General features: G+C 38.1%; 2 protein-coding genes across 3 annotated transcripts in view; one reads left to right on the top strand and one right to left on the bottom strand.

The window, feature by feature from the left end:
- cenpp (centromere protein P) overlaps positions 1 to 12,072 on the top strand; it is a 79,749-nt gene that overhangs the window by 27,075 nt on the left and 40,602 nt on the right. The gene's annotated exons all lie outside the window — the stretch shown is intronic.
- On the bottom strand, positions 5 to 3,061 carry omd (osteomodulin). Its single transcript, XM_065243052.1, is given in 4 exon segments — positions 5 to 76; positions 2,396 to 2,859; positions 2,862 to 2,940; positions 2,942 to 3,061. Coding segments are annotated over 4 exon segments (735 nt in total).

A 12,072-nucleotide genomic window follows, 5' to 3' on the forward strand; every position in this document is an offset into this window, starting at 1 on the left:
GACCTTAACCCTTCGCATTCCCATCTAAATCGAGCAGACCACGGTATCTGGGCGTGTTGGTCGTGTTTGCGGTTGGCTTGAAAAAAGAGATACAAAGCAGGAGACATTGGCTGTCATTCTTTCACTTAGCTCAGAATTGATTGTATGTTGACTTATAAGGAATTTGAGGTGGCGTGTTTCTCTGCTTTAGCTCGTTTTTAATTTAGCCGTAAATTTGCAGGAAAGAGACGCAAATGTGGCAAAAGGCTTCTTTCCTTCAGAAGACAAATTACTTTGATTATAGTCATCCATCTTGGTCAACTGATGATTAATCATGTTTTTCCAGCAACTATTTTGTATATTTTACAGGTTTGCCTAGGCATATTTCACTAAAAACAAATCAAATGGATTGTAATAGCTCTATAAAGCAGACACACTCGCAGATCAAGGTAAAAGAAAACATGTTTAATTGGAAACATGTGACTTTACTTTTTGCACCTTTAGACAAGACGAAAAGGACTCCGGGCCCCTTGAAATAAACATGCAAGAGAATAAAATGAGGCCACGGAGAATAGCATTACAGGTGTGTTAGCAATTAAACCAACCTGTAAAAATTTACTGTACTGGGAAAGCTGCCAGATACTTAGAAATGTTTTTACAGTTCTTATCCTCTGTTGGACATTTCCCCATCAGGTTGTTTTCGTTTGACCACATGACTTGATTTGGTTATTTTAACAGAGCTCCTCTACACTACATGGACGGTCCTCCATTAGTCTGGCTTCGTGAGTTTAGTCCGGTAGCCTTTTCAGATTATTGTTGTTTAGACGGATACAAGTTAGCATGTTAGGGCTGCTAAGGGCCAGCGGTGGCCACGTCAGAGAAACATTCAAATCTGCAGATGCAATAAAAGCCAACAGGGGCTTTAATACAAATTAGTATTTGAAATATTTGCTTCTGTTGAGTTGTTTAATGTCAGCCATCGTAAATAGCTGTTTCAATAAAGGTTCCCTTTGGAATTTATATAGTGGGTTTTGGTCGACCTGCTGTAGTAATTTATGCTTAACTGTTTCAAGACCTCATATTACTCGTAAATCAAAAAGTGTTATTCTGAAAACCCCAAATCCCCATTGAGGTTTAAAAGGACACTAGACTTAAAAAAAATGCTCATTTTCTAGCTCCCCTAGAGTTAAACATTTGATTTTTACAGTTTTGGAATCAATTCAGCCAGTTTCTGGGTCTGGCGCTAGCACTTTTAGCATAGCTTAGCATAATCCATTGAATCTGATTAGACCATTAGCATCGCGCTCAAAAATAACTAAAGAGTTTTTCCTATTTAAAACTTGACTCTTCTGTAGTAACCATGGCTGCAGGAGGCGCAATGATATGACGCCGTGTCCCCGAAAATAGTACCCTGCTGTTGAAAGTTACCAAGGGGACTACTTTCGGGCGCTGCGTAATATCATTGTGCTTGCTGCAGCCATGGCAAAGTCCTTGATTATTACGCCAGAATGAGAGTATAGTTCCTAGCCATATCTGCCTAGAAAATCGCAACTTTTAATTTTCCGTCGGTCTTAGTACACGATGTAACTACAGAAGAGTCAAGTTTTAAATTGGAAAAATAGGAAAAACTCTTTAGTTATTTTTGAGCGCGATGCTAATGGTCTAATCAGATTCAATGGATTATGCTAAGCTATGCTAAAAGTGGTACCGCCAGACCCGGAGATCGGCTGAATGGATTCCAAAACGATAAAACTCAATTCTTTAACTCAAGGGGAGCTGGAAAATAAGCATATTTTCAAAAAAAGTAGAGTGTCCCTTTAAGGGTGAACTACTGGCCTAAAATGGGATTGCAACAGTGGTGGCTGGTGCCTTCTCTTCCGAGGGGCGTGAATTGAAAATATGTGTTTGGAGTGTTGTGTGTTGCTTGTCATTTCAAAATATGCGTTTGTAGTGTCATGTAAACCATGTGCATCATGCATGTTGTCAAAAACCAGGCCTGCTGCACACGCGTCAAAAGGATTTATGATAAAAGAGACGCTCACGTTCATGAAATACTCGCAAGACATTAACTTTACACTAAACTCTGATTAAACATGAGATTAGGCAAATATCTGGCTACGGCAAGCGACTCTTTTATCATAAACCCCTTCGAAGCGTCTGCAGCAGGCTCGTATTTTGACATGACGCATGATGCACATAAGTTTACCTGACTCGCCGAACATATATTTTAAAAATTACGCTATATATAGGTTTTCAATGATCAAACTAAAGCAAACTTATTAATTTTTGTTTCATTTTGTGAGCCTTTGAAAATTGTAATTTCATAATTGAAATATCAGAGAAAGCTCATACATATACATGTACAAAACGTTGTGCAGCATGTTTACTTACAACACAAGCCACGGACTCATCTTACCAGATATAAACAACTCCTTAAAGTCACTGTGATGAAAGTGGGAACAAAAAAACAGATAGAAAGCTGGTTATTATGGACCAGATGAAGCTCCACTGGTTTTGATTAAATTAAAACTTTGTGTGGAATTTGAGTTTATTGTCTGATGTGAAGCGACAAGAGATTTGGTGTCCTCTAATAGTAGTCCTCGGGTATGGAGTTGATTGAGTTGTTGTTCAGCATAATCTGCAAAATAGATTCTGGAAAGTCTGCTGGCATCGACGTAAACATATAACTCTTCATGTCAGATAAGATATTTCCTGCATCTGTTAGTTTGTTGCTACACGAATCCAGCACTGTAAGTTTTGTATGCTTTTGTGTACTATCAAATGCGTCTTAGCCCAATTTAAGCCTTTGAATGGTATTTGTCAAAGCAGAAGATACTTTCTCACGATTATTGTGCTTGAGATTTAGCTGAATAAGGTTTATAAGTATTTAAAGACACCTTTATCTACTTAAGAGGATTAGAGGCTATTGTAGCCAAGGTTGATGTCCGTCAGGTACTTGGAAATTAACAAAAGGTTTTGTGGTTATTACTTCAATGTCATTTGCTGAATGTGCAGGATGTGTCTTGAGGTGCTCATAGTATTTGGCATAAGATTGGGAACAGAATAATTCGTCAGAATACATCACTTGGGCATCATACTAGGTTGAGATCAAGAAACTTCTGAAGTGGAGTCATCCTCCATCTTGAAAACCAAATGCACTTCAAGTAACACAAGAAAGTGTTATTCACATCTGTGGTGACATTATGATTTACGCTACATTTACACAACAACAATATAGTAAAAAAATTGAAAACAGATTTGGTAACACGACTAAAATGCTGTGTTATATGTGTCAGGCCAGTAGATGGCGATGTCACTTTGTAAAGAAACACTACAAACCTGCGCACATTCGCATTCTTCAATAGAGCGATAAATACAAAGTCAACATACATAAATACATTTTACTTAATTCAATGCATTTGTTTAGTGTTGCTGCAGAAGCTACACATGTCAAAGAAGTGTGTGCCTAATAAACACATTGGTCCAGCGAAAAAATTTAAAACACGAGTTATAGTTTTGCTTTAACTCGGTTGAAATGCTTATAACTTTACAAGCGTAAACAGGATTCCTACCTAGTGATCACTGATCTGACTTTGGACAGATGCGAGAGCGCCGCTCTCTGCACGTGCAAGAGAGAGAGAGAGAGAGAGAGAGAGCGAGAGAAAGGCGCCACGATGCAGATGATTATATTTTAAACAAGAGGGATAGTTTGCCAGAGAAACACATAAAACGTAACAAATACATACAGACTTAATACATACTACTTAGTGTTCGGACTTCGGACAGATACGAGAGTGCATGCACGTGCGAGAGAGAGGCGCTGCTTATGACGTGCGAGATTTGTAACAAAAAACCGAAATGACAGAAACTGAATGCAGCACACTTATCAAATACCTTGATTATCTTGTTTTTGCAATCGAAATGTGCAAAAATCGAAGTTGAAATTGAAAAATTATTAATTGCAGCCCTAGCATAACGTCACCATTATTACAGATTCACGTTTTCGTAGCTTACACAGAGACGACAGAACATACACTTTTGAAAAGTTTGCATTTTGAGGACCCTAAACCGCTTTTGTAAACGAACAACCAAACAGCATAAAAACTTTACCGGCTATAAGGGCTGTCACAATGATGACTTTGTACAGATGCGAGAGCGCAGCTCTCTGCACGTGCAAGAGAGAGAGAGAGAGAGAGAGAGAGAGAGAGAGAGAAAGGCGCCACGATGCAGATGATTATATTTTAAACAAGAGGGATAGTTTGCCAGAGAAACACATAAAACTTAACAAATACATACAGACTTAATACATACTACTTAGTGTTCGGACTTCGGACAGATACGAGAGTGCATGCACGTGCGAGAGAGAGGCGCTGCTTATGACGCGCGAGATTTGTAACAAAAAACGAAATGACAGAAACTGAATGCAGCACACTTATCAAATACCTTGATTATCTTGTTTTTGCAATCGAAATGTGCAAAAATCGAAGTTGAAATTGAAAAATTATTAATTGCAGCCCTAGCATAACATCACCATTATTACAGATTCACGTTTTCGTAGCTTACACAGAGACGACAAAACATACACTTTTGAAAAGTTTGCATTTTTAGGACCCTAAACCGCTTTTGTAAACGAACAACCAAACAGCATAAAAACTTTACCGGCTATAAGGGCTGTCACAATGATTAAATAATCGTCTCATCGCGATTGTTAGACCTCATTGCGATGATTTCAGATCACCGCAATGATTGCACATCTCTCTAAAAAACACAAGGGGAGCTGCAGCGCCTGTATAACGAGACCGTATCAAATTACTTTTAAATATGTGTTATGTGTATTAATATTTACTGCCAAGTAATTTCATAAACAAACAAAAAATGTATAAGAATTAAATGTCAAAGCAATAAAACAGACAATTAATCGTCATAACCGCCAAAGCTCCAAAACAATCAATTAATCGTCATAATCGCCACAATTTATTAAACAATTAACCATCAGTCAAATTTCATAATTGTGGCAGCCCTACTGGTTATCACAATTTCGGTTGTAAACATTGCCGTGTAAACGGCTCCTTAGTTTGGAACAGCTGCAAAAACGAATCATATTTTGAAAATTACAAGGTTATTGGAGTACCAATGCTAAGCCTCATTTATTCCCTTCCCAAGTTGTTTGACAATTTACTGTAAGTGTTGTTGTTTGTTTAGAGTTTTGCTTTGTAGTAATGTCTGGAATGAATTATCCCAGCAGCGTTTTACCTCTGCTAAGGTGAGGACCATGACCAAGTATTAATAGTTATTTTTATTTCTAAACATACGCAACCCTGTTGGAGAGGTTGCACACTCCCATGCGATTTTATAAACACTGTCTCTTTTGAGAATGATTTATTTTTGATGTAATATGTTCCTACACTTTTGTAAAGACAAATTGCTCTCGCTATGGTCATAGTCATGATGTAAACTGGCAAAGGTATTAAACAAAGCGCTCCAAAAGAAATCAAAGCAAATAGTGATGCTAGAGGGTTTGGGCACAGGGTTGGTTACAACCAGCTTTAATTATTTGTGCCAGATTTAAAAATTTTCCTCCCAAGGGTTCATGGGGCAGCCAAAAGAAGCAGAGTCATATTAATAGGAATACTGACGAATAGCAGCTTTTTAAAGTAACAAAGTATAAAAAACTTTACATAGTCATTGGTATCAGATGTGGGGACTTGACTTTCAAATGTGGATTTTAAATGTACCTGTTATTTTCATTGTCGCAACCCCACTGCCAAATCAAGCACTTCATTGTGAGTATATATAACCACTTGCACAATCCTTAAAATTAGGGTTACTCCTCACAAATTAGTACTGAATAACTCTCTGGATTTCATTGTGGAGCCTTGCATACTGTATGCTATGTTATCATTAAAATAACAATATCATACCAAATTTTTGTGTCTGTGGGTGGCAGTGTACTCCTTTTGGGATGAGTATGAACAATCACCTTTGTGGGTTTTCATATATAGTGATTTTAAAGGACCTAGGAGAGATGGAGGTCTGCCTGTTTGTTGTGTAATGATTCTGTTAGGGTTTGCATGTATCAGGTATTAAGGCATCATTACTATTATGCTATATATAAAGGACAATTATATATATACTATTACATATTAGGGATGGGAGGCAGTGGCGGCTGGTGATTTATCTTCCGAGGGGCATGAATTCAAAATATGTGTTCGTTGTGTCATGTGAACCATGTGCATCATGCATCTTTTCAAAATATGTGCCTGCTGCACACGCGTCAAAAGGGTTTATGATAAAAGAGACGCTCACGTTCACAAAATACTTGCAAAACACTAACTTAACACTAAACTCTGATTACACATGAGATTAAGCGAGTATCTGGTAAACGCAAGCATTTCTTTAATCATAAACCCTTTAGATGCATGTGCAGCAGGCACTTATTTTGACAAGACGCATGATGCATATGGTTCACATGACGCGACAAACACATATTTTGAAATGACGAACCACACACACATGACAAGCTAAATACATGTTGTGACGAGCTTCGCATCGTGCGCCCTCGAAAAAGAAATCACCGGCTGCCACTGCTCACAACATTTACTAATGATTGTAAGTTTATTTTACTTATATGTTTTAGTTTAATGAATTTTGTATGCTTAAAAGTTTAATAAACTGAAGTTTTAAGCATAGGTCCAAAACACAAAATAGTAAGTGATGTTTACTTTATTGTTTAAGCAAAGACAATATCTGGGTTAAGAGTGTACCACCACAAATCCCCAAATTACAGAGATGTGAATTTGGGTCAGTATAGCCCAATTCTACTACAAAAACTAGTGATGCACCGATGTATCGGCCGCCGATATTTATCGGCCGATTTTTGGTGAATTTGAAACCATCGGCATATCGGCAATAGCACGAGAAAGGCTGATACCGATTGTTTATTAATTAACTGCATAAAGAAATCCATTATATGTAAAAAAATGAGTTAATGTTGTTAATAAAATAAATTCTGAATAGCAAAAACCACCTTTGAAGGTTGTCATGCTGTCTTCTTATATTTGTTTTGGCTTAATTTGTGCCTCTCTTATTATGTTGGTCAGTTGAATGTTAATTAGATAAAATCCATGTTCAGTAAAAATAATTTGATGCAGAAATAAACTAGCTAATAGACCAACTGTATAGTATTGTATACAAGTGTTTAATATCGGTATCGGCCAGAAGTTGTCTGTTTAAATCGGTATCAGCCCAAAAAATCCTATCGGTGCATCCCTAACAAAAACAGTTTATGTATATATCCTTAAATTAAATGATAATGTATATACCATTTTTTCTGGACTATAAGTTGCACTTTTCCCATAGTTTGGTTCTAGTCAGGTGCGACTTATGTGTCAAAATAAATTCATATGAACCAAGACAAACCATTACTGTCTACAGCCGCGAGAGTCTGCTCTATGCTGCTCCTGTATTTATTAGGGGTGGCACGGTCCATGAAAAAAATCCGAACCGTTCGGTTCGCTTGTCTCGGTTCGGAGCGCGTGTGTACCGCACGGTTCAACGGTTCATGGCATGCGCAATGTAGTCTCATGCCCTGTATGTGACCTCAGATTGGGTGTTTCCCTTTCGCGCGAAAGAAGAGGTGACTGGTTTGGAGTATAAGTACTGCAGGTTATGTTACGTGTAGAAATGGCAAGTGGGAGAGAAAGGTAAGTCTGCCCGCAGTTGGAGGATGCGCCAGCGTCGTATAAGTTTGGTGTGTGGAAACATATTTTTATTTCATGTTACCCATGATGACAGCGGAAATAAAACAATAGATTGAACTGCAGTCTATGGGTTGAATGTGTTCGAACAGCCCCAGGAGATCGCCTTCTCTCCGACCATTTATCTGAGGTACTGAACACAATGTTTTACGTCTTTTCGTATTCAGCACAATTTTTAGCCTTTCATTGATAAAGCGAAAGCGGCTGATTTCCGCGTAGTTTCATTTTGCTAGCGTGTGAAAGTTGCGCGATCTTATTTCAGAAATTGCTCCTCAAAGTAATCAGGACAGAAGTGGTCAAAAGTGGACAAAAGAGACTAATTTAAATATTACAGGTGTAAAGGTTATATTTCTCTCTCGTCCACATATACTCTCAGTATTAAAGCAGCCTCTCAGCAACACTGAAGTTGGCATTTTAATAAATGCAAGCTTTCTTTGTGTGCTAAAAATGCACATAAAGTTCATGTAGATAGCAATACACATTCTCTTTTTTGCCAAATAAATGAAAAGCATGTTGAAATCATCAATGTCTTCCCTCTTGCTCTATCAAAATCTCACCTGGCTTTCCTCAGAGATGGTCCCAATAATGTGCTTAAAGTCAAATTCAGTTTGTGCATGATTACATGATATAACTTTTTTAATACTGTATCCTAAATTATGGATAATTAATACATTAATAAGATAATACATTTCTGGAGTGTTAAAAATTTAAAGAAAAAAATAACAACAAGAACCGTACTGAACCAAGAACCGTGACCATAGAACCGTGATACGAACCGAACCGAGGGTTTTGTGAACCGTGCCACCCCTAGTATTTATGTAATTCAATGGATTGAGTGATGTGGAATGACTTCGTGACCTTTTTGAACTTGATTTGGCTTGACATGTTAATTTGGCCTACTCATCCTCCCAGGTATGTTCGATATGCTATTGTGTTTGTTGAATAACTAATAATGTTACGTTAATGTACGGACACCTATTTAGCCTGCTGTTCTGTGTGCCATTGTTAGTTGAATAACTTGCCTTTCCAGATTAAATGTCTGTTCTTCAGCTTGGATTTTGTTAATTTTTTTCTAAATTAACGAGACGTATAGTCCAGTGCGACGTAATATGTTTTTCCTCTTCAAAACACATTTTTGACTGATGCGACATACTCCGGAGCAACTTAAGGTCTGGAAAAACGGTATATAGTATAATATGCACTATACACTCACCCAAAGGTTTATTAGGAGCACCATACTAATACTGTGTTTGACCCCCTTTCACCTTCAGAACTGCCTTAATTCTACATGGCATTGATATAACAAGGTCCTGAAAGCATTCTTTAGAAATGTTGGCCCATATTGATAGGATAGCATCTTGCAGTTGATGGAGATTTGTGGGATGCACATCCAGGGCATGAAGGTCCCATTCCACCACATCCCAAAGATGGTCTATTGGGTTGAGATCTGGTGACTGTCTTTTAGTACAGTGAACTCATTGTCATGTTCATGAAACCAATTTGAAATGATCGAGCTTTGTGACAAGTTGCATTATCCTGCTGAAAGTAGCCATCAGAGGATGGGTACATGGTGGTCATAAAGGGATGGACATGGTCAGAAACAATGCTCAGATAGGGTGTGGCATTTAAACGATGCCCAATTGGCACTAAGGGGCCTAAAGTGTGCCAAGAAAACATCCCCCACATCATTACGCAACCACCACCAGCCTGCACAGTGGTCACAAGGAGTGATGGATCCATGTTCTCATTCTGTTTACGCCAAATTCTGACTCAATCATCTGAATGTCTCAACAGAAATCGAGACTCATCAGACCAGGCAACATTTTTCCAGCCTTCAACTGTCCAATTTTGATGAGATCGTGCAAATTGAAGCTTCTTTTTCCTATTTGTAGTGGAGATGAGTGGTACCCGGTGGGGTCTTCTGCTGCCCATCCTCCTCAAGGTTGTGCGTGTTGTGGCTTCACAAATGCTTTGCTGCATACCTCGGGTTGTAACGAGTGGTTATTTCAGTCAAAGTTGCTCTTCTATCAGCTTGAATCAGTCGGATCGTTCTCCTCTGACCTCTAGTATCAACAAGGCATTATCGCACGCAGGACTGCCACATACTGGATGTTTTTCCCTTTTCACACCATTCTTTGTAAACCCTAGAAATGGTTGTGCGTGAAAACCCCAGTAACTGAGCAAATTGTGAAATACTCAAAAATAAGCATTTTTGTCAAATAAACATAGACAATATTTTTATGTTAATTTAACTTAACAAATTAATTTCAACTTGTCAACTTATCACTAGTCAAAACTTAAAATAATAAATTGACTTGAATTGACTTGCAAAACCAAGTTATTTTAACTTCATGCTGCTTTTTTACATTACAAATTTACTAAACAGGGCAAAGCGCAATTTCAAAAAAGCGCAGATGGTAGTGGAAATTTCTGAACGTTACTTACAAGACGCAGGTGAAGGTACACAATTTCATCTAATTTTCATAATGACCAACGCAATTTAAATTAAATGCTTTTTGGCTGTTAAATAATAATAAAAATACAGTAAGAGCACAATCACAAAAAGGTAAACAGCTACAAATGTATATGAAATAAGGTCAGTCACAAAAACAAAAACATCCATGCGTGGGTGGTTGCTTGCTAGCTTATTCATATAATGAAAACATTTTAGTGAGCTATAGACAGTTGGCATAAATAATGATAAACCCACTGTCGATAATTAAGTGGGTTCAGTTGATTTTTCTAGCTGACTTTATAGAAGCTCTCAGTAACATGTTTAGTTTTTCCAGAGCTTGTACTGTATCGGAGTAAAACTACAGACGGTCTCTCATGACCCGTCTACAGTTTTTTCAGTGTTGGCCAGACAGAGCTCTCAGCACTCATTCTGTCAGGGTTTTTGCGGCATAAAACGCTACTGTGGGTTGAAAACGAAACGTCCCAAGAGGTTCTTTTGATGCATTTTTTGCGAGAAGGAGATGACAGGTGAACAAAACAAAAGCTGCGTTGTGTCCATCAGACATATTTTGGCCCGATTCACAAATGCATTATAATCATTGTAACTAATATGCAACAGGATATTATTTATAACCAGCCAGCATTTTCATTAAGTCTAGATCATTTTAGAGTTGCTTTTTATGATTCAAGACTTAGATTTTCAGTGTTTTCAATTTGATTCAAGATTCAAATCTTATCAGATGTCCTCATTTAAAGCATTTAGGAACAGGGTTTAGTTTTCCAGACAGGGCTTATACCAAAATGCATATTTTAGTATAAGAAGTTGTTTTGGGGAAAAATCCATATTATTCCCTGTGTAGTGTAGGATAATATCATAAAAACTCTAGACTTTTTAAGCACACGTGCTAGACTGTTCACTTTAAATGCTTATATCTTCTGTATGCGAATGTTGATTCATACCAAAATGCTTTTTTGCATAGTTGTGTTTGACACATGAAAACGTGTCAGGTTACGTATGTAACTGTTGTTCCCTGAGAAGGGAACGAGACGCTGCGTCTCCCTTGCCATACTTCCTGCGTTTCTGTAACGCCGTCTTTGGCAATATTTCAGATAGCGATATATTTCCTGGCTCCCGCGTCTTTGTTGTTAAGCCTCACCATTGGTTGAATTTGATATACACATTCAAACGCACTTAACCCTGGAGACGTTCCCAAAGTTTCACCGCAGTGATGCAGCGTGAGTTCCCTCGAAAGGGAACTGTAACAATGTATCTTAAAAGGTAACACAATGAAACCTTGCTCTCACTTGAAATATGTCCCCACATTTAGTCCTTGAATTTACCTGGAAAGTCCTTGAAAGGTTTTGAAGTTAACTAAGGTGTGGGAACCCTGTAGCCCCTAACAATAAGATAAGTAGATTATAGTTAGTGCCTTTATTTGTCATGTAAAATTTTGTTTAAAATTGTTCTTACTTTTACCTGCATGCAAGTAGGTTTGCCACAGCTGGACCAAAAAAGCAAAGCAATACACAGATGTGCCGAGGCTTTAAAGTGTTGTAAGCGACTGCTAAAACTTGCTGGGTGGTTGGTGTCTATCGCAGTTAAATGCTCTTTACTCTGGAGAGAAGCGTAATGAAAAAACTTGGATTCTTTGACGTTTACAGTCTTACAGACAGACCCCCCAAAAAATGGCAGTCTTTTGCAGCCCATCATTTGTAGACTAATGATGATTGATTCATCAGGGGTAGGGGGGGTTCGCTCTGACTGTGAGGAGGAACCGTATCGGTTGTAAGTACTGTAAGCGGCTATGTATGAAGATAGCACAGATACTGTATGTGTGCGGCCAAATCCCTCAGGTTGTTTTGTGGGGCTCAGAGACCCAGA

Source organism: Paramisgurnus dabryanus, chromosome 24 (assembly GCF_030506205.2).
Source record: "Paramisgurnus dabryanus chromosome 24, PD_genome_1.1, whole genome shotgun sequence".
NCBI classification, from domain to species: Eukaryota; Metazoa; Chordata; class Actinopteri; order Cypriniformes; family Cobitidae; genus Paramisgurnus; species Paramisgurnus dabryanus.